Here is a 23,965-nt window from a genome sequence, read left to right on the forward strand (position 1 = left end):
TGCCTCTGTCCCTGCTTAGAGAGTCACTGGCCACCACCACCATTCCTTTCCTCTTAGAAGTTATAGCCATGATCCTCCCAGCCTTGGGGTACCTGGCTTCTCTTCCCTTACATTTGGGGGAGATTCCTCATCCCTTGATGCAAGGGCAGTGTACCATTTTTTAATCTCTATGGACTGTAAGTTGGGAGCAGGGGTGGAGCGCTGCCAGTAGTAGTCAGCAGGCATCTTCTTTCCTGTGAAAGAGCCATTTCACCCTTCCCTGATGGTGCTACTGCAGTCCTCTCCAGCTGGATTGCTTCTTCAATCTTGGAGCTCTCCATATGTGTATTTTCAATGGATCCTCCTCAGCCTAGCCACCTCCTCCTGAGGCCTTCACCTGCTTTCTGAGAGGTTCTACCAGTAAGCACCTCTCACGCTGATGGTCTTCCCAGCCTGCCTTTCCGTGACAGGGAAATGCAGGCCACAGTCTCTGCAAAGACACACCAACACTGGGTAGGGGCACCCATGGTTGGATTCTCTGTCTGGACACAGGTGGAGGAACAGTGTTGGCACTGGTGTTGCAGCCGTCTCAAACCATGGTGATTTTTATTCTTTCTCCATCCTACAAACGCCTCCGTTCACTAGCTCCCCTTGGTTGCTTAGTGTCTGGCTTTTAAACTCTTCTCTTCTGGGTCAGCCCTACCCCCTCTAACACACAGGAGATAAACAGCAGGGTAGAGCCTTGCTAGTGCACACTGAGCTAGCGGCCGATAGGCCTCTGGCTCCCACTCCAACGTAATCCCCAACAGACCACATTATGAACTTTAAGCAAGCCAAAAGAAGAACCAAACAGATGTATGAGCTCACTCACCACAAGAAGTAGTGCTTGCTCCTTCAGTAGGGGATCTCCTTCTCAAACTCCCTTGGTTGCTTCGCCTCTAGCTTTTAAGACTATCTCTTCTATATCAGCCATATCCTCTCGTTAACACACAAGGGAACGGTGATCAAGGATCAAAGAACAAATAATGTCTGAGTGGGGGAATTGGCATTTTGGGGCAACGAGTATGCTGTAGACATCATATGGAAGCAATTCTACTGAAATATCTTTCTAATTTTTGGACTGTATTTGAGGAAGAGATCTTTTCTGCACTTGCCTTTGACCAGAAGAGCCCATCTTCACACAGGAGCAAGTCTTGTTCTGTTAGTAAAGAAGGGCAAAGGATTTGGGGTAGGGCCAAGAGAAGGACAGGTGCCATTAGCGGAAATCAGTGCTGTATCTTATGTTACAATGCCTAATGTTTCAGGAGTAAGAATAGTCAGTAGGGAGAAAGTGATGGTTGGACCAACGTTATGAAAGAAAGGTCTTCATTAGGTATACTCTATTTTGAGTAAAGCTAACTTAAAACTACAACTAAGAATGATATAAATGAGATGTTTTGGGCTTTTATTGTGCTTGTCTGGTGACTTCAGTTAATGTTTGTTACATAGCAAGATGTATAATTGATGTAAATGTGCTGTTGGGTTTAAAGATACAACAGTGTAGGTGAGAGGGTCATCAAACAGCATCCAGTTGGGGTAGTGCTATGTCCTTAGGAACATCAAGTTTCCAGTGAACATCAGGGGTTAAAGTGGGTTTCTGTAGCATTCAGACCTTTGGGCCATGTCTAACTACAGGTGCTACAGCTACAGTCCTAACAGCTGTGTAGATGCTTCCTACAGGGATGGAATGGGGTTTTCCATCCCCGTAGTTAATCCACCTCTCCAAATGATGGTTGCATTCTTCAATCAACATAGCCACGTCTATGCCAGGGGTTAGGCCAGCATAGCTACGGCATCCAGGGGGGTGGATTTTTCACATCCCTGAGCTCTGTAGCTATGTTGACCTAACTTTTAAGTGTAGACCAGCCCTTAGACAGCTCTCAGAAAAGTATTTTAAATAATTAAAAAAAGTCACTTTAGAAAAACTGAAACATGAAAAATATGCCTCAGCCATATAATTAAAAGATAACTTGAAACTCTCTTGCAAGCTTCCAAAAAACCAAAATCTTACCTTAGCTTTAATGTATGTTTTATGTCTTCACTACGGACTTCTGTCAGCATAACTGTGTTAGTCAGGGATGTGATCACTGACTAATATAGCTGCACTGACATACATCCCTAATACAGACACAGTTACACCAGTAAAAGCAGTTTTGTTGAAATAGTTTGTTTCAATCACCTGCAAAGTGATGGGGAGGTGCAGTTTACCGTTCCTGCATGAAGTATAGCTTTGCCAATGTAGGTACATCCACAGTAGGAGCACTTTGCCAGTATAATATACCTGTCCGGGGAAAGTGCTCCCAGTGTAGATATGGCCTAAGCTTGAGTGAAATTATAAAGGATTAAAAGTAGGAATTCAAATAGACTGGCCCTTGCAGTTTCTTTTTCCACTTTTTAAAATTTCTGTTAGAGTGCAGATCACGTTTCCTATCAAGTAGTAAGACGACTCCGATGTAAAACGCGGTGTGGAGCTACAGTGCCCCAGGGCTCGGTCCTTGGGCCGGTTTTGTTCAATATCTTCATAAATGATCTGGAGGATGGTGTAGATTGCCCCCTCAGCAAATTTGCAGATGACACTAAACTGGGAGGAGTGGTATATATGCTGGAGGGTAGGGATAGGATACAGAGGGACCTAGACAAATTAGAGGATTGGGCCAAAAGAAATCTGATGAGGTTCAATAAGGAGAAGTGCAGAGTCCTGCACTTAGGACGAAAGAATCCTATGCGCTGCTACAGACTAGGGACCGAGCGGCTAGGGAGCAGTTCTGCGGAAAAGGACCTAGGGGTTACAGTGGATGAGAAGCTGGATATGAGTCAACACTATGCCCTTGTTGCCAAGAAGGCTAACAGCATTTTGGGCTCTATAAGTAGGAGCATTGCCAGCGGATCAAGGGATGTGATCATTCCCCTCTATTTGGCATTGGTGAGGCCTCATCTGGAGTACTGTGTCCAGTTTGGGCCTCACACTACAAGAAGGATGTGAAAAAAATTGGAAAACGTCCAGCGGAGGGCAACAAAAATGATTAGGGGTCTGGAGCACATGATTTATGAGGTGAGGCTGCGGGAACTGGGATTATTTAGTCTACAGAAGAGAAGAATGAGGGGGGATTTGATAGCTGCTTTCAACTACCTGAAAGGGGGTTTCAAAGAGGATGGTTCTAGGCTGTTCTCAGTGATAGCAGATGATAAACAAGGAGTAATGGTCTCAAGTTGCAGCGGGGGAGGTTTAGGTTGGATATTAGGAAAACCTTTTTCACTAGGAGGGTGGTGAAGCACTTGAATGGGTTACCTAGGGAGGTGGTGGAATCTCCTTCCTTAGAGGTTTTTAAGGTCTGGCTTGACAAAGCCCTGGCTGGGATGATTTAGTTGGGGATTGGACTAGATGACCTCCTGAGGTCCCTTCCAACCCTGATATTCTATGATGATCACACTATGAATAACAACCACACTGTATCATATGACCACTTTCCTCACAATTCTCTCTCTCCAGTATTTTGCAGGAATTAAAGCAAATAATGCTATTTTTATTCTTGACAAATTCGAGTTAAAATGGCTTCTAGAAGTGAGAGAATCTTTTTTAATCTAAAAAGATTTCAAGACACTACTGTTGCATTTCATTTCTAATGTAGTCTTATTCTAGCATATAGAGATTTGTGTCCTGGACTTCCAACTGGGCTCAAGGAGAATTGGAACCTCATTCCAACACCTCTCTAATGAGCTGCTCTGTTTCTTCAGAATTTAAGTTCTCATTTAAAAATCAGGAAGTTATGTTTCTACTCTTTTATGGTTGCAAAGAAGGCCTTCTGAATATGGTGGTGTGCAAATAATTACTTGTTAATATGCAGCCTTCTGGATATGAACCAGTCTTCTTCAGCCTGCAAATACCCTGAAATAACCCAAACAGGGAATGACTTGCCTTCTTCATGTCCATTTTTGTCAATTTCATGGTCATAGGTTTTAGCTATTTAAAACTGAAATTTCAGTTTTGTAATTGTAGAAGTCCTGACCCAAAAGAAGTTGAAAAGGGGCCGCAAGTTTATTGTAGGTGCTGGAGGTGGTTGCGTTACTGCTACCCTTACTTCTGCACTGCTGTTGGCGGGGTGCTGCCTTCAGAGCTGGGGCCCGGCCAACACCTGCTGCTCTCCAGCTGCCTAGCTCTGAAGGCAGCGCAGAACTAAGGGTGGCAACATACTATGACCCCCTAAAATAACCTGGCGACCCCCCTGCAACTTCCTTTTGGGTCAGGGCCCCCAACTTCAGAAATGCTGGTCTCCCCTCATGAAATGTGTATGGTATAGGGTAAAAGCACTCACAAGACCAGATTTCATGGTCTGTGATGTGTTTTTCATGGCTATGAATTTTGTAGGGTCCTATTCATGTCCAAGAAATACTAATCCTGAAGTCTAATGATGACAAAATCAACACTGCTATATTCTTTACCAGTTCATCCAGCAGGACAAAAGATTTCTCTTATTCTCCACCAGTGCATGCAGGATGTGGAGTGTGGCAGGAAAGCTGACTCCTCCACTCCCAAGCCTCATTCCCTATGGCGTTTATAGACACTGCTTTACTACAACATTCACCATATGTTATTTTAATATGCAGAATTTAATTTGTTGGGCCCTGAAGCCAAGAGCCCAAGTTTGTTTTGGCCATAACTAAAACACAGGAAACAGTTTTACCTTATTGTGACAGTTATTGGGATATCACGACAGTGAGTCACCCAGTTACCCCCTGCCTCCAGTGTGCTTTGCTGGGCATCAGCTCCCTAACATTGCCACTTTTATGAGTGGTCATTCTTGTCAGATTTTACTGTAGTGTTACCCTCCCCCCCCGCCTTGTAGCTTAATAGTGTTGCGTATAGTGGTATGAGGGAAACCCAGTTATTTCTGCTCCTGATCTCACAATTTTGACAGCAGATAAAATGGCTACATTGTATCCATATTGCCAATGGCTATAATCTTCTCAAATTCCTAAAACTGTCAACATTTGCTCTTTGGTATTTGAGTAGGAGCTATTCAAGAGAGGAAAAAAGGAGAAAGGATCATCTTATGGTTAAATCACTGGCCTGGGACTCAGGAGGACTATATTTAATTCCTGGTTTGCCACAGACATCCTATGCAACCTCAGGCAAATCATTTGACTTTCTGTACTTCAGACACCAATTTAATACATTCCTTATCTTACACTGCCACTATAAAGATAAACCTGACAATTTATCGTCAGAGGTGATCTGATACTACGGTGATATGGCTATATTTAAAAAAAGAAAAAGGGGTGGGGTGGTGAATCCATGGAAGATGTCTCTATGCACCTGACTGCACATTCTATGCCTGCTATGTTAATCTTTTCACACATTTCTGATTACAATTCTCACATCACTTTTTTCCATAAATAGGAAGGTTGGAAAGTTGGGTGGAGGGCTGCTGAGCATTTGTCACTTTTTTGAGTGGGAGAAGAAAGTGGTAGGGTTATGACTTGTGAAATTGGTGGGAGTAGTAGGAGGAATTGGCTTGTACACTTGTTTTTTTCTCTTTAGGGATTTTCCCCTTGCAGAGAACTTGTTATATTTTGTGTTTAACGACTTTAATCCTTATGTCGGAACATTCTTAATTAAGGTGCTAACATGAATATTAATTTTCTCCCTAGTCTGTGTCTATCATGGACGAGATGGGCAATTCAGTGCAGTCAAAATATTCGGTACAACCAATACAAACAAAAAACCTTTTGTAAGGTTCTGAACCATATTTGTCAACTCTTTCCTATACTTTTGTGCTAAGTGATGAAATTTATTATGGTGCCTTGTTAGTAACACATACTAGAACTAGAGTACACGGCATACCTGAAAAAATCTCACGTTTTTCTGTCTCTAGGGCTTTTTCTTGCTTCTCAGGCACTATATCAAAACCAATTGTAAATAAACAAAAGGAAGAAAGAAGGCTGATGTGAACATCTTAGAGAATTTTCTGATTCTGTTGGAGTGGATGTTGTCAGTGTTAACTATGTAGTTCCTAGTGAGACGTATATCCAATGACAAACACAGAAAAACACACAGGGAAAATTCAGCTGTCCACAAGAACTGTAGCTGCTTTACTGACGTGTGTGCATGACATGGCAGAGTAGAAGTGCTTCATTATGGCTATTTAGGGGATCTTTTCCAGTATTGTATTACTATTACTGAATTTAGGAAACAATGATCATCCTTATTTGGAGATGATAAGTACATGTTTTACTTAAAAAAGATGTCACAAAGGGTGAAAAGGTCACACAATTTCAGAATTTTTTTTTATAGTGTCATCCAAATCCTTAAACCTTTCCATAACAAGAATTGCAGCATAGCTTTAAACCTAAAATCAGAGCTCTAGGCCCACTCTGTTCACTACATGTACACACAGTTGTGTATGTTTAATCTGCTCTCCTTAATCTCTGAGGATAGGACAAGAAGCAACGGGCTTAAATTGCAGCAAGAGTTGTTTAGGTTGGACATTGGGAAAAATTTCCTAACTGTCAGAGTTGTTGAGCACTGGAATAAATTGCCAAGGGAGATTGTGGAATCTCCATCATTGGAGATTTTTAAGAGCAGGTTAGACAAACACCTATCAGGGATGGTCTAGATCAGGGGTTGGCAACCTTTCAGAAGTGGTGTGCTGAGTCTTCATTTATTCACTCTAATTTAAGGTTTCACGGGCCAGTAATACATTTAAACGTTTTTAGAAGGCCTCATTCTATAAGTCCATAATATATAACTAAACTATTGTTGTATGTAAAGTAAATAAGGTTTTAAAAATGTTTAAGAAGCTTCATTTAAAATTAAATTAAAATGCAGAGCCCCCCAGACCGGTGGCCAGGACTTGGGCAGTGTGAGTGCCACTGAAAATCAGCTCGCGTGCCGCATTTGGCACGCGTGCCATAGGTTGCCTACCCCGGTTTAGATAATACTTAATCCTGCCATCCGTGTAGGAGACTGGACTAGATGGTCTCTCGAGGTTCCTTCCAATCCTATGATTCTATGACCAAGCTGAATATTTGTTTGAAATAATTTTGACATAAGGAATAAATTGGGATACAGCTAAGGAAAAGTGCTACATGCAAAGTACCAGTACCTTGCTGGTGGTGGGTTTTTTGTTGTTGTTGTAACTAACATGAACCCGGCTTTTTTGTGTAGTGAAATGAGTTGTCAAGCCCAAGAGGGTGCTATGCTAAAATATGCATCTCTCACACACACATACATACATACATTTTGGGCCTGGCAGTGCCTTTGTGGTTTTTTTCTTTTTTAAATAAAAACTTTTTTTAAAAAATGCTTTATGAAGAAATATCTGAAGACTACATTTAAGTACCAAGTACTTAAAGTACATGCTTAATTGTTCAGGAAAATATTATGATTATTTGCTTTCGCAAATTTGGCCTAGTCAGGCTGCATGCACAGATGTGGTAATTTCATGTGTATCAGGTCATGAGTTCTGAGTCTGTCCTTAAAGCGATTGTCATTTCTAATGGCTATTGAAACACTCTGAAAAAGGAAGCAAACAAAACAAATCAGTCAAAATAATTACACGAGTCAATTTTCTTACAGTCCTAATTTAATATCTGTTTAGAGTCAAAATAACATGTACACAAGTATGTACTTAATTTATATTTTTAATATGACACTGATTCAAACTCTTCTTTTTTCCTCTAGGAATTGTGGTACTTGGATTAAACAGATCTCGTGCCAAAAATGCACTTAATAAAAATCTTATAAAAATGGTAAGGGGGAAAAACTAACTGCTTCTAATTTGAAGGCAATGTATTGGAATTAAATATTTGAAAAAGAAATTTCCCCTCCCCCTCCTTTTTTTGTAGATGTCAAAAGCTGTGGATGCTCTGAAATCTGATAAGAAAGTACGAACTGTTATATTCCGAAGTGAAGTCCCTGGGATATTCTGTGCTGGTATGCAAACTTAATTTTACTATGAAGTTGGATATCTGTAATCTAACATTGTAGCAGAAATGGCCCAAATTCCAAGGAAGCATTGTATCTTGTCACATTCATCTCAGTTGTAAGCAAAACCTCTTCATATGATTTTCCTTGATTTTTAACAAGAAAGAAACATGTTTCATTCTGTTTTCTTCTTTCTGCATCATAAAGAACATTTCACAATATGTAGTAGATTTTTTCAAAGTAGTGGATAAATGCATTCTGTTGAATTCTTAAGACTTGCTTATACTCTGGAATGAGAGCCTAATATTGCTAAGTGGTTAATGGGACTGGTAGAGTATGAATGGTAAATAGAGAAGGATGCTGTCTTCACTTTCAACTTGGAGGTATAAAATCCATTAAAACAATTTGTGGAATTAGGCAAACTATATAGCATTAAAAACAGATAGCAAACTTTAACTGGCTATTCCCTTAAATGTGGGTAATTTATTAAAGAATGTGATCCTGTGCCTTCACTAGTAATACATACAAATGCATTGTAATGTGTGGGATGGGTGATTTGGGTATATGAAGCCATTAGGTGGGATTGGTTACCAAATCAAGGTTTTCAAAAGCATATTTTTCTAAAGTGACACATTTTAAGTGGCTATCTTGATGGCTGTGATATGAGAAACATGAGGTGACAAATATCAGTTGTCTTACTCCCAGAAAAAGCCCCAGATATGTTATTGAATCGATGTGGCTTCAAGGACACCTGGTTCTATTCGCTGTGCCAGTACCCCTTGTTGGCAAGTTTAGAGAGCTGCATTGGTCTCTGACTTTGAATAGGCTTCTTGCCTGTCCTCCTTGCTGGAAAAGTAGGTCAGTGATGACAGTGGAGAGAGAACAGGAGTAAGTTCATCTCAGAATAGTGAGACCACTATGGGTAACACTGATACGCTGTTTGGGTCAGAACCCAGGAGAGGTGAGATCCACCAAGCTATTTCTTAAACTTAGTTCAAATCTCAGGTCTCTTATTTTGCAATGACTACAGGAAATGAGGCTATTCTTTTGTATGTATGCCTAACAGAACCACCAAAATGTGCACGTCTAAAAGGTGAGAAACCCAAGTGATCTCATTGCTTTAACCCTAATCTTTCATCACTCCCTTCCCTCTCCTTATACTGTTACCTCCCACTAACTGCATGAAGTGTAAAATTAGATTGTAAGCTATTCAAGGCAGGGATCATGCTTTGCTATAAAGTGTGTAGCACACCCTCAGGTGCTATAAAATATCTAAAGAGAAGCACTGCTTATATTTCTGGAGGAGGGGCTGTGTGTATAGATCGTGGGCATTTTACCTTTAAAACAAAAAGGAAATCTACTTTTAAAAGAATGCTAAAACATGAGTCCTTAAATCTGTGTATTATAGTAATAAAATCCCGTTGATCGATACCTAAATTGCTACTGCATATTTTATTGTAGTGTATATAATGCACCAATAGTAATGTCTCAGCTCAGTTTTTAAAACTACATAGAACAGTCCTAAGTCCATGTTGATATGTCAACAATTTCAGAAATATGACGACTCTTCCTTGCTTCTCTTTCACCCCCAGAAAAATTTTCAGGAAAACCTGTGGATAAGTTTTTGGTGCCCTCAAGGGCTAACAAATTTGGGCTAGGGAGGGAGCTTAGATTCTAAAGCTCAGAAATGTCCTTTCCATAGCCATGAAAATAATGACATTGTCAGCTGATTTGTCCCCCTTGACTTTGACTGCTGGGTAAGAATATGTATAAGGAGGTATCATCTCTCTCTCTCTCACTCTCTTTGAAATAGAGGCCCCAAACCAAAAGGAGTTAGGTGATAAACCTCAAATCACCCTTGAAAATAGCTGGAAAGTAAGTACAGTTTATGTTACTCAAATTAATGTATTTCCATATGAGATGCATTACTAAGGCAGCAGGCACATCTTGCAGTAGCTAAAAATTGAGTAGCTTTCAAGGGTACTGTCAAGTAAATGGCACTGCATATAATCCAGTATGGAGGTGAGAAAGGTACAAAGAACTGTATCCAGGCTTACTTCTCAGAGAAAAGATCATGTGATATGAGATAGGTGAAGGTGGTAAAATAGGCTGCCTGGGCCATTGTTGCTATCTGGACTTACAGAATTTGCTAAAGATCCAATAATAACCATCGTTTCCAAACTTGAGTGATATAATGGGAGGTTGATTATATACACCAGTAATCTTGTTTGTCTTTAGGCTTGTTAGGACCTGGGGTTTACACTTATTCATGATTCATTTTAGCTCCCTTGTTTCTATTCAGTAGTTTAGGATAGAGATTATCCCAGATGTCATTTTTATTGTAGGTGGGGCTGACAGCACAACCTATTAAAATTACAACACTTCCCATACTAAGACCCTGTTTCCAGGTGCTTATAACTTTGCCAGATTGTAACTGGGTCTCTGCCTCAGGTTGAATTACTTTTTTAAAAATTTCAGTGAAAACTGTTGAGCTGTTTCTGAGAAAAAGGCTAGAGGAAAATGGTTTTTACCTGTTTATATATAAAAAAAAAAATCTGGTGACCTTTTTCCTGAAAAGGTCTGCCCTCCTCTCATGCCTTGGAGTAGGGACTTGAAACTTAGCTGGGGAGTGGATTTTTGTATCAAATGTGCCTTTTGGCACATCCCCTGTGCAAATTGGGTCAGATTTGGCCAAGTTATTTTGGTCTTTGGAAAATGTCAGTTTGTATGTGGTCAGACTTGCTAGACCTTCTTGGTAAAATTCCCTGAAGTTCCATCCATGTTGGGCATGCTTCAGCCCAGACTGAGCAGGACTTTCCCTACAGTTGTAGCTCTGAGCTGTGTGAAGTCCAGAGCCAGGCACGTGAATTGAGAGCAGGTGTCTCTCCTGTGCTTTCAGTGACATCCCACTCCTCCCTTTGGGCCTAGACAATGTGGAAGAGGAAGCTACTTGATTCAAGTGTAGAGGGGACAAGAGCCAGACCTGGGAGAGGGAAACTGGAGGCAGGCTGGTGGTGGCAATACTGGGACTGGCTGAGCAAGGAGACTGGGAACCAGGGATAAAAAGAGGCAATAGTAGGACTAGGAGCAGGTGGGACTAGGGAATATGGGAAGGAGTGGCAACTGAATGCTGGTGGGGAGGGACTGCCAGGGCAAATGAACAGGTCAAAAGAGCTAGTGGGTTGATGGGGGGGACTGAGAATGGGATGCTGTGTCCAGAGAGATGAGGGTAGGACTTCAGAGCAAGGAGATGGGATGAAAAGCCTGTGTGGAAACTGGGCCTGACTGCATTGAGGCGCTGGGGAGGACAGGAGAGATAGGACTGGGATGGGGCAGGTTGGAGGGGACTGGGCAGAAGTGGTCATGATTGGGGGAATTGGTCAGAAGAGTTTTGTGCCCACTAGAGCACGCTTCTCTGCAGAGCCTGGAATGGGACCCAAGATTCCTGAGTCTTGCCATTCCTTTGCTTTCAGCAAATATCTGTGAAACCCACTGGCAACATGTCCAGTCTCCCTCTAGTGCTGGTCCACATAGAGGATGCATATTTACTGCTGCTGTCACTTACTCTGTTAGCTCAAGTGACAGAGGTCTCTGGTGTGGATCTAAAGGGTCCAGGCCTGCTGATAACCCACATGGGTGTCTACCTGCCACAAGGTGGAATTCCTGTTTTTCAGTTTGCTCTTTTTAAAAAAACCTGGAAAATTACACACAAACTAAATTAAAATATCAATTTTAAGGTTGAATAGTCAAGCACTGGAAAGTTAGGAAATACCAGAAAGTTGCCTGTGCAACTTTAATTGGGCCCATTTATGCATATGCATTATGATAGTCACTGCACACAATGGATGGTACTCGCTTAATGAACAGCTATTAATATTTTGTTTTCTTCTAATTTTTCAAAGCCTAGCCCATATGTTATTTAGTGCATGCTGTTCAGACCCTGCTCTGAAGATAGAATTATTAATTTCCTTCTGTTTTTTTTTCCTGTGGCACTCATCATTATAGTACCTGAATGTTTCACAAGCATTAATTTTACTTTCACACAACCTCTGAGAGATGGGTCTGTAAAGGCATTATCTCCATTTTACAGACCGGGAACTGAGCACTGAGAGATTAAGGTTAAAAAAAAAATCCACTAATTTTGAGTGCCCAGTTTGAAATGCCCAAGATCTTGTTTTTCAGAGGACTTAGCATGTTGTGTTCAAAGCAGAGCTCCCATCGACTTGAGTTGCAGCTGTGAGTGCTCAACACTTCTACAAATCCCACTCCAGTCTCACAAGTCAGGGACCCAGAAAATGGGGAATGCACAATTAAAGACCACCTCTCAATAGTTTAGTGACTTGCTTAGCCTTCTAGGAACTCTATGGCAGATTCAGGGATAGAATCCAGTTCTGGAGGGCAGCATTCAACTACTTTAATAATGAGACCCTCCTTTCTCTTCCTGCAATCACCTGCCACATTCACTATACACCTTTCAACTTCTGCAACAAGTAAAACAAGGGTCCTACAGACAACAGCTTTCTTCACTACACAACTCTGAATCATATTCAGAGCACGTCCCTATTGGGGATTGAAAGAGGCAGGGATTCTGTGGAAAAAGTACATGACTGTGTAATTAAATACTGGATTATAATGCATATGCACAAGGAGGGAAAATTAAGATTGTCCAAGCAACCTTAATTCTGCCATATCCAAATTTGAGTGCTTGAATTTGTAACCTTAATATTTTGTTTTGTAATACTATTTTTATATAGGGTTGGAAGGATTAGATTTTTATTGGTAAATGTCGGTTTCACTGTACACACACAAGTGGATGAAAAGTATTTCCATTGATGACTGAAATTTACAGAAAGACAAAATAAGAAAAATGCTGCATGAGACCGTATTAGAATTTGATTTAAGGATATTTACTTTGTATATATGATGTGATGTTGACAATTTGTTTTGACCATTATAAAGCTTTATCTTTGGAATCTCAATATCTGCTGTCATTACATAAGTCTGACCCCCCCCCAATTATCCCAACTGAAAATTTAAATCAAAATAAATAAATCCCATAATTTTGCACAATAGTGAACTTAAATTGATTTTAAAAAAAAAGCTTAAAAATAAACATTGCTATTTTGTCAAAATGATATAAAATTTAAATTCTCTCAAGCCTAATTATGTAGATTGATAGATTGTTGCGGTGAGTGCATGCATGCACATTTTTGTGCATAGATCTTAAGGATTTTTGTTGTTTGTTAAAAACTTTTGTCCCTAAGTGTGTGTGTGTGTGTGTGTGTGTGTGTGTGCAAAAATCTTGTGTTTAAGGAGCCTTGTTGCAGCATTTTGTGGTGTAGCACAGTAGCGTTGTGGGATGAAGATGGGATAAAAAGATTCATAAATATTTAAGACCATTTATGATCCTGTAGTCTGACTCCCGCGTGACACAAGACATAGAATCTCCTCCAGTAGTTTTGCATCAAATTCAAGATCAAAGTTCTGTTTGAGCTGTAGAAGAAGTTTAGAATATGTCAGGTCTTGATTTAAAGACTTCAGAGGATGGATAATTGTTAGGTCCCTGCATAAGTTATTTCTATGGTTAATTTAGTTACACTCACTGTTTAAAAATTTGCATCTTATTTCTAGTCTGAATTTTAGCTTCATGATACAGCCGTTGGATCACAATTATGTCTTTTTCTGATAGATTAAAGAGTCATCTATCAGAAACCTTTTCCCAATGAAGATACTTGTAGACCATGATTAAGTCACCTCTTATCGTTCTCTTGTATAAACTAAATAGATGAAGCTTCTTAAATCTCTTGCTATAAGGCACGTTTTCCAGACCTCAGATCATTTTGGTGTATGGTTTTTGAACCTTTTCCAATTTGTCAATCTCCTTTTTGAAGTGGGAGCTCCAGGACTGGATGCAGTATTCCAGTAACGGTCTCATTAATGTCGCAGACAGATGTATTGTCATCTTTTTACTCCTACTTGTTGATATTCTGTTGATACATGCCAGATTACATTAGCTACTCTCGCTACATCATTGCACTAGGAGCTGATGTTCTGTTCATTTTTTACCATGACCTGTAAGTCCTTTTCAGTGTTGCTGCATTCCAGGATTCAGACCTCCACCTAATGTATCTTCATTCTTTGATCCTAGGTGTATGTGTGGCTTTGCATTTTGTTTTATTAAAATGAGCCCCCATTACCAAATGATGTATAGCAGTGTGTATATCTTGGTCATGTTTACTTTGACAACCTTCTGACAAGGTATCACTAATAGTAAGTTTCATAATTGTCTGTTGGCCCAGCAGCTAGTTCCTTGAAGTAAGTCAATGGATACCCTGTCTTTAGCCAGATCAGTGCCTGCCAGTGCAGTAACCATGTAAATTATCTGCTAGCTACATAAAATACACAAGAGGTAAATTGTATAGGGAATCCTTGGATGAGGCAGTGTTTAGAATACAAGGTTCCTACCATCAAGAGCAAACATTCCTTTTTTTTTTTTTTTCAACTCTGATACAACAGAAGAGACTCTGCTTACTCAGGAGGCAGATGGAATTGTTCCAACTATATTCTGGACTGCTCACACTAGGGCTTCTAAACTTTTTTTCATAACCTGAGCCATATCTTAAAGAGAGATTCTCTTTGTCTATCTGCTTTTTCACGTGTGATTACATAATATTCTTGTGGGAAACAAAAACTGTTTACATGGGAATGTAATCTTAAGAAAGCATTTGTATATTTTTCAGCTCATGTCATGTAGTAATTGAGGCAAATTTAATGGAATTGTTGTGGATTTTCACCAGTGTAACTGAAATCAGATTATGGCCTGTAAACAATTATGAAATTGAAAATTGCATTGGGTATATAAAGTTTTTCAACATCTCACAAGAACTAGTATACAAGATGTTCTAAGATCCACTGGGAAAAAGTATTAGTATCATGCAGAGAAACTCCACACTGAAACTGTTTTGAAGACCGCTGAATTAACAACATTGCCCACTACGTTGAACTTCCCTCCTCATTTAGAGCTTCCCATAGGCTGTTGTAGAAGTAAAAAAAATCTGTTTTCATTCCTTTTATAGCCCTGGCATAAAGCTTCAAAAATGCGCTTTTGTTAATCGTTGGATTGGGTAGAGTGACAATGGTGGATATCTTGTGCAGTTTTCCTTCTTGCTTCATCTGTCTCAGGCGAGTTGTATACCATGGTTCATGGTGACTTGAGGGCAAAACTGGTGAATAGGGAATTTAGGGGTCAGCCTATTTTTAATCAAGGTTAAAGATAAATTATGGAGTTCTACCAGATGACCTATAGAGTGATCTCTTGGCTTGACAATATTTTCCCTCAACAGTCTTAAAATTACACTGTCTGTCTTAGTCTTCGAGTGCAGACCTGTTTAAATAGACTCATTATTCATCACTTCCCTTGTGAGAAACATGTGCCCTGACCCTCAGGCTGGAGAAGACAATGGTTGATCCATCACAAAAGAATGACCTTTCTCTCCCCTTCTTTTAACTCAGACGTGAGATCCCGGCTGTTGCCAAGTTGAGCCAGAAATCACCTGGAATGATTCTATTGTTGTCATGATGACCATAAAAAAAGTGAGCAAATCTAGAACAGTGTACATCTGTACGGACATTTAACTTACCAAGAACAGTCAGGCTTGGTGACTCCTGTACCAATGCATGATGGAATTCTTAGCTCAAGGGTAAACTCTGCAGTGCAATGGGTAGGATTAGTATTGGTTTATAGTACAGTCATATTTCCATTTTGTACATATAATGGACATACTTTTTCAGGTCTAGCTTTGGAGTGGGAAGAGTCCTAAATTTAAGACTGAATGCAAATAGCTCAGACACACCACTTTCCTAATCCTTTCTCACTTCATGCTGAACCATGAACCCACCTGATAACGTATGTTAACACGAGTGAATTTTCATTAGCTTCTGTGAGTTACACTGGATCTTCTGAGAACGGAATTTTTGAAAAGACATATACTTTATATCCTTTGGCTATTGAATAATACCATGATAGTTATAAAAAGATTGAATTGCTGATAAAATACTAAAAAAGTGTGTTTTCACCGTTTAATATTTTTCATGTTATCATTCCATAGTACTATAATTACTTTGATGAGTAAAACAAAACCAAAACCTCCAAACCCAACAATCTTCTTTTTGTAGCTAATTGGACAATATCCGTCTGTAAACAAGAACTTGTACCCTTCTTTCCTAAATGTAAAACACATACCATCTATTATTTGTTTGATTATATGACCTGTTTATATATAGATTTTGGGTTTGTTTTTTAAAAAAAGTTAATTATTGCAAAAGTAGACCAAAATTTTCATACATGAATGCCTAAAGTTATGTTCTTAAATTTAAGTTAAGCACCATAAGAACAGCTAAACTGGGTCAAACCAAAGTATCCTGTCTTCCGACAATGCCAGGTGCCCTAGAGGAAATAAACAGAACAGGTAATCATCAAGTGATCCATCCAATGTGACATAAATAGTAAATCAGAAAGACAACATATTGTCAACTTGTGGGCATGTGTGTCCAAATAAAGGATGAAGTTTACATGAAAAATAGCTTGTTCTGAGAGATGAGTTATGGCACTGTGACAATAATACCTTGTTGGCAAAACAAGCACCTAGACCAGTACTTGATGTTCAATGGATTTGTTTCACTTTTTTTCTTCACCTTAAATTCTGGTCTACACTAGAAAATTAGGTCAGTTTAACTGTGTTGGTCAGGGATGTGAAAAATCCACACTGCTAAGCAGCATTGTTAAGCTCACATAAAACGCCGGGAAGGTGGATTACCTATCCCAACAGGAGAACCCCTCCTGTCAGTGCAGTTGTCTACACTTAAAACACTACATACCACAAGTGACCTCCTATTCCTTAGTGATTTTCACTTTTTTATTCCTTAAAAAGGAGTTATGAACTCAAGGTTTCTGTTAACAGACAAACATGCACACATAGTCTCAAGAATATCTTAGAGCTTTTCTTCTTTTTTAAGCTGAAAAAGGGTTCCAGGGGATCTCAATTTTGTCTCACTCCCCACCATGAAGTTCAAGCCAGGGTTCTGAATTACTATTATAACTTACTTTGTCCTATTTGTTTACATTTAATTTGATGTTAGAGATTATCAGTGCTCCTTGAGAGTCTAGTATGAATTTTATTTGCAAAACAAATTTTAGTGCATGTACTACTGTATGTATAAATATGCTATCAGACAAATTAAATGGAAAACAGACCATTAGGATGAAGAAATCATTAACATACTAAAAGATGCTTCCAAAAGCAAAATATTTTCTCAAACATTAAGTGGAGGAGACATTTTGAAAGGTATTTGTAAGTATTCTGTATTCCTTAATTGGTTGTGTGTATGTAAGGTTTCTAAATTCAATTTACAAACTAATACTTACACAGGTTCATAGTGCTTTGAAATGAGTAAAAATAATTGTATATGCATTCATGAAAATTAGGAGGAAGTGTTATGTATCCGGAGGCATAGGCTAAGGGAACTTAAATGCACATTTATGGTATTCATGTTTTAAGTCTGAGGTGAAGAATGAGTTAATATTCAACATGTTAATAAAGACTTAAAACCTGGATTCATTAAGCCCAAGAGCGCTATAAACAAAAGATCACTGGTTAAACAGGGAGATCTTGACCCTGGGCCTAGTTTGTTGCGTCATGTCACAAATTTCCAGACAGAGATACTGAGACACAAAGAAGGTATGGCTGTTGGGCGGGGGCGGGAGAGACACACGGACTTTGTTATGTGAGGTTTTAATTTGCCTAAGCAAGGGTCAGGCCTAACCAGCAATGCTTATCACAGTGTTTTACCCTAAGTATCTGTCTAGCATAACTTGTTAGTTACTTTGTCTTTACTTTCTCTAGTAAATCTGGTTTTTATTTAAGACAATAATCATTAAGTCCAATTCAGGCTAAGCATTCGAGTACCACTCAGAAAAGAACTCTAAATTATTACTTCAAAAGGGAAGGTATCTCAACATGGATATATTAAGACAGTCAGACTTTTGGCTTTGCTCAACCACAGAAACCTGACCCGAATCCTATTCATATTGCTCACAATAGATGTGGTTCTCTTGCACTGGGTCACAGGGATAATTTGGACACTTGCACATGGCATGGGCATCCTCTCTGTGTCATAAAGATAAGCTCCTGCACACACTCAAACAGCAAAAAACAAACAAGAGTTTGGAAGGGATCTAAACAGAGCCTAAGTTACCTATTTCAGAGTAACAGCCGTGTTAGTCTGTATTCGCAAAAAGAAAAGGAGTACTTGTGGCACCTTAGAGACTAACCAATTTATTTGTTAGTCTCTAAGGTGCCACAAGTACTCCTTTTCTTTAAGTTACCTATAACTACTGAGAATTAGGAGACAGGTTCTTTCAGCGCCTAAGTTACCTATAACTACTGTTTCTCTGGAGACAGGTTCTTTCATAACTTCCAACTGTAGGGTTTCTTGCACATTACTCTGGAGCATCTGGTCCTGGCCACTGCTCATGACAAGGTACTGGGATATCTGAATCACCAGTATGATCCAATAATGCAAATCCTGCCATCTCCAGCTAACAACCCAACTTTTTGGGTAGTGCATTGACATGTGTTTTGAGGATTATACTTCATGTCACTCTGTGGTAGCTGTGGGTAAATGTTGACATTTAATGGAACACGGTATATTGTGCAAGTACTGTATGTTAAAGGGATAAAAAATGTTGAGCCAGTTCCTACAGTATTTATATTTTAAATTTATTTGCACAATGAGCTGTATTAAGGAAGTATTTCTTTAAAGTACTGCAATGACTGGATTAAAAACCCAGCTTCCTTTATATCATTTTTAATTTTCAAATTCACTCCTCACTGAGAAAAAAACTCTTACAAAATTACTGTAATATTAGGCATAATATTGTTTCATTCGATGAAAACAGGAATGATATTTTCTATCCTTATCATTTCTTTGATAGAGTAATCTTGTTTAGACTATACATTTAAAATAGGCATTTTCCCTACTAACTGGACAGTTAAGTTCTCCTACTATGGAAAAATATGATTTTTGTTTATCCTATAATCTGGATGTCTCAATTCTCAAGAAAATCTAACCCTGGCTGTTCCAGTGCCTTAAATTTAGACCTAAAGAAAGACATGACACAATATATTAACTATATATAATTATTTTAACACTATCTTACTGAATAAACAGCATTAATGTAACACTGCCTTTCAGTTATAGTACTTGCACTGTTTTTGCTGCTCCACATAGTGACAGGACTGCAGACATAATTTTCTGATTTTAATTAGAGTCAACATTCCTAAAGTTTACCAGCGATGAGGTTCTTTCCCTTCCCCTTTTTAACATTAAAATTTGTGTAAGACTGCAAGGTAGTATTCAGAATATGTGTTCTTAATAACTGGTACTGAAACCCTGCAATTCAGAGAAATGAGTTCATTTAAAATTCTGTGTAACTCAGTGGGTTCGTTCCTCTTTGATTTCTAGTAAATCATGTAATTACTACAAACAGACCTTTCACTGAAATGATGCAGATGATTGTTTCAAGTGTTTTGCACATACTGTACATTTAGCTACTGCAAAAGTGAGTTTAAAAACAATATATTGTTACTAGGAATTAATAATTCTTGGTATACCTATTTTGGATTAGTAATAACTACAAAAAAATTAACAAATAGCATGTTTGGTTTGTTTTTTAAAATCAGATTATGAGCTGCACTCACAGAGGAAGAAGTTATGGGGTACAAAAAGGAAAGTTAAAATCTCTCCTAGCAAAATCCTAAAATCTTTATTCAGTCACAAATCCCAAAGAAGCTTTGATTGAATTAAGTCTGCATAATTTGGTTCTGAAACATTTAGTCTGCTGAAAAGTGATAATGATAAGATGTTGAAGGGATAAGTTAAAACCACCATTTTGTTTCTTTTTACATTAAAAAAAAAAAGTTAATTCTCTCACTGATTTTTGCAACTTAAAACACTACAGTGCAAACATTCACACTGAACACTCTCCAATTTACCCAAAAACAAGAAGGCTAGAAGGAATAGGTATGTTAAAAGCGATGCCCCCTCCTAAACTGGCCCCCTGCCTTGGAGAGAATATCACTGGGTTCCTGCTTACCCCATTTATTTAATACTATTATAATTTGCAATTGATATTGTGGTAGTGTCTAGAGGCCTCAAGCAGGTCCAGGCCCCAATGTGCTAGGCACCGTACAAAGACATACCAAATGACAGCCTCTGTACAAATAACCTTACCATCTAAAGAAGACAAGACATAAGAGAGAGTTAAACAAACAAGTGGTCATGAGAAGTACAGAGGCAACAGCAATAATATGATGCTTTAGCACAGACTGTGTGCCTATTTCTTAGCCAATCAGTAAATACAACTCATCACTTCACTATACATATCAGATAGCTGTTTTCTGTATACATTATGGCAAGGGTGAGCTTTGAGGAAAGGCTTGAGAAATACTGTAAAGTATTAGCTTTCGAGATTTTGACTGGGAAGTTTTCCAACGTATAACTGACAACGTGAGAAAGCACACAGACATTTGTGGGTGACGCAGGATAGATAAAGGCAAGGCTTTAGGAAAAAGATCAGGAGCTCAGCTTTGGTCATGTTAAGTTTCAGTAGACAGCAAGACATTCATAAGATGCCAGGATATGCATGAGATCTTATTCTAGACCGAAATGTACTTCCATCCCACAAAAACCTTCTGGTACTTCAAAATGTATGTAAACTACTGACAGCAGAAATGAGAAATCCTGAAACCGAAATTACAGAAAACTACATTCTGTACATGTTAATCATGCAAATAATCTCCTTGAAAGCAATGGAACTACACACTGAGTAAAACCAGCAGGATTTGACTACTAGTCATGATGGTTTTTTTTTTAATTAAAAATTTGTTTTTAAACTAAAACAATAAAAAAGTTTCCAATAGTTTTTAAACCTGATCTGTATCAGGGGACAGGGAGCAGGGAGGGTTGTATAAGCGTGGGAGTCCCGGGGGGCCTGTCAGGGGGCAGGGGTAAGGATAGGGGTTGGGGCAGTCGGGGGTTGGAAGTGGGAGGGGACGGAAGCCAGGCTGTTTGGGGAGGCACAGCCTTCCCTACCCGGCCCTTCATACAGTTTTGCAACCCGGATGTAGCCCTTGGGCCAAAAAGTTTGCCCACCCCATATCTAGATATATCCAAGCAATCATGCCCTGCAGAGCTGACTCCTATAAGGCCCTCTTTGGAGAAGAACTCTGTGACTCCTGGAAGCACAGGTTGGGTTCAGCACATATCAGCTCACCTATTCTGTAAAAAAAATAAACAAGTTGCACATCTTATCAGTGATTTCATATGACACTGGCTCCTTTTACAATTATGGATTAATTTTCAGATATTGGTTCTAATATTTACAGTCTACAACAGCTTAGTGCCTAGTTATTGCATAGACCCAGTGGAGGTTCTCCCATTGTGGCCCAAGGCACTAACCACCTTGGAAAAAGGAGAAAATAAATTGAAAGTAAAATAAATGTATGTTGATCCCAGTCTATACTATTATAGCTGTTACTTGATGGAATAGCTCCTTCAGATGAAGGATACCAGTGGGACAGCTGTTCCAGTGCGTCACGTTTTATAGTACATATGCATATATTCCTGTAAGAGGCTTCAAATAGGAGAAGGATTTCATTGGAGAGGAGGTCTCAAAAGTGTCCTTAAAATAATGAACACGAGTCAAGCCAAATCAAGTTAGTGCCCACAATAAAAATGGCCTCAAGCCACCACTGCATAGAACACTATGTCTTTTACTTATCACAACAGATGCAAACAATACGGAGATGGTCTCTCACAGAGCCCAGGAGAAAACTCTCAAAGGTCAGGGACATGACATTCACTGGAGAATTCCTTTGCCTGTATGATTATCTACCACAAGAGAGAAGCTTATGCCCAAATCTTTCAACCTTTATGGCAGAATGCAAGACTCATAATTGCACAAGCTTTCGCACAACAGTAGTGACTGCACAATAAAAAAAAGTTAAGAGCATGGTCCTCAGCCAGACACATGCCTTCTTTATTTTGTGCCTGATGCTAGGGTGGTGGAAGCCTTAAAAATGCAATTATAATAAAGGTGGAACTCCTATAATATAGAGAGGATATGGAAAATGTATTTTATATGCTACCACCAGTGTAGCAATTGGCATCATACGATATGAAAGATGAACCAGTCACTCTCTCTCAAGAAATAATTTTCTTTCTTCCTCCTCCTCCTTAGCAGATTTTTTTCAACAATCAGGTGTCAGTGTTTGACTTCCAGAGAGGTGAGTTATGCATCTTAGGATGCTATTTGGGGAAACATTAGCTTTAAAGCCCAAATTTACAATTTTGTAAAAATAAGCTTTTTATAAAACTTAAGGCCAAGAGAAATGTTTCCACAACTTTAAGTGTCACAGTGTAAAAACAGTTTGTAAAGAAACATTCCCCTGAAATGTCTGAAACAGAAGCTCTAAGAAAATGAAAGTGTAACTAGCTAAAGTTAAGTGTGACAATTTATTTATATTGTCCAATAAGAGAAATACAGACAATAAAGACAATAAATATGTAAACTGTTCAAAAAAAGAACTAGACAAGTTCATGGAGGATAGGTCCATCAATGGCTATTAGCCAGGATGGGCAGGGGTGGCGTCCCTACCCTCTGTTTGCCAGAAGCTGGGAATGGGCAACAGGAGATAGATCACTGGATGGATTACCTGTTCTGTTCATTCCCTCTGGGGCACCTTGTGTTGGCCAGTGTCGGAAGACAGAATACTGGGCTAGATGGACCTATGATCTGACCTAGTATGGCTGTTCTTGTGTTCTTATATATTTTTAAAATGTGTATATGGTAAGGAGTTTTTAATAGAAGAGGTAAAAGAATTTGTCAACTCAAACATACATTGTAAACAAACAATGTCCTTTCAAAAAGGTGCATCTTGCATTGTATTCTTAAGGAAGTGAAATTCAGGCTCAGTCTTATCTCCTACAAAAATGAATCCTATAGTCATGAGCTCTCCACTAAAAATACTTTGTTCTGAGCATCCAAAGATCAAATCTTGGTTCTATCAGCTAAAAACATTGACAGCACAGGAGCCTCGGAAAAGAGCAGAGTCACTGAGACAGCTGGGCCCTAATTCACTGAAACCTTTGCAAAGTATGATTCATTCATATCAGTTCACTGTGTTTAGGAGGTGAACCACTGCACACCCTACTAGCAACAGCTTCCAATTGCCTATAGGGTCACCACGACATAATACATGTTGCAGAGATGACAAATACATGGACCAACTCAGTGAATCATATATCCAGCCACGCTTCTGAGACATTAATCATATATAAACCTGATAAAAATAAATTTGACAGTTATATATCAAAGTAAATTATAGCATCATATGTATATATGATTATAATCAGTAGTATAAACATATGATCTTGATGTACTGAAAATACATTTTCAAAGATTAGCTAATGTATAGTAAAACTATGTTTCTGCCATATAGGCCTGTAACATGAAAGGGGAGCAAAGCTTTGGGAAGTCTAATGTGGTGACGTCAGTGTTCAAAGCATGAATGTCCACGTGTAAGTTGCCTGCATCACCTCACGTAGATGAATGAGATACTTTCTCCTGCTGTACACACTTCTTTTTCAAGCCAGCCATTTTTTGCTCCACTCAGCTCTCCTATCCTCTGTGAATGAAGTAGATTTAACATGTTCAAATTACTACTTTAATACTTACATCTGTTTTCAGATCATCTTGTATGCAGCAACTTACACCACTGTTTAAGGGCTTGCCTGTATGGGAAAGGTTTTCTGGTATGCCTTTAGCTTTTACAGCATAAGCTGCCTTATGTCCACATGCACAAAATTTCTTTTTTCTATTTCTCTGGTGTTGTATCCCACTTTAATCAATATGCTTTGGTAGTGACATGACTCTTATTTTGTAATGAATTATACCACTATAAG

General features: G+C 39.0%; 1 protein-coding gene across 6 annotated transcripts in view; it reads left to right on the plus strand.

The window, feature by feature from the left end:
* The window catches only part of AUH (AU RNA binding methylglutaconyl-CoA hydratase), a 510,281-nt gene that overhangs the window by 327,406 nt on the left and 158,910 nt on the right, over positions 1 to 23,965 (plus strand). For 2 of the 6 annotated variants that reach the window (XM_075128633.1, XM_075128634.1), the window contains exons 2-3: positions 7,698 to 7,767; positions 7,864 to 7,951. The exons of 1 other annotated variant lie outside the window; for it this stretch is intronic. In XM_075128633.1, the coding sequence (XP_074984734.1) occupies positions 7,765 to 7,767; positions 7,864 to 7,951 (91 nt within the window). In that variant the 5' untranslated portion in view covers positions 7,698 to 7,764. The remainder of the gene's footprint in view (positions 1 to 7,697; positions 7,768 to 7,863; positions 7,952 to 23,965) is intronic. 3 more of the 6 variants (XM_048849845.2, XM_048849844.2, XM_048849847.2) reach the window with 2 other exon arrangements.

Source organism: Caretta caretta, chromosome 5 (genome assembly GCF_965140235.1).
Source record: "Caretta caretta isolate rCarCar2 chromosome 5, rCarCar1.hap1, whole genome shotgun sequence".
Classification (NCBI taxonomy): Eukaryota; Metazoa; Chordata; order Testudines; family Cheloniidae; genus Caretta; species Caretta caretta.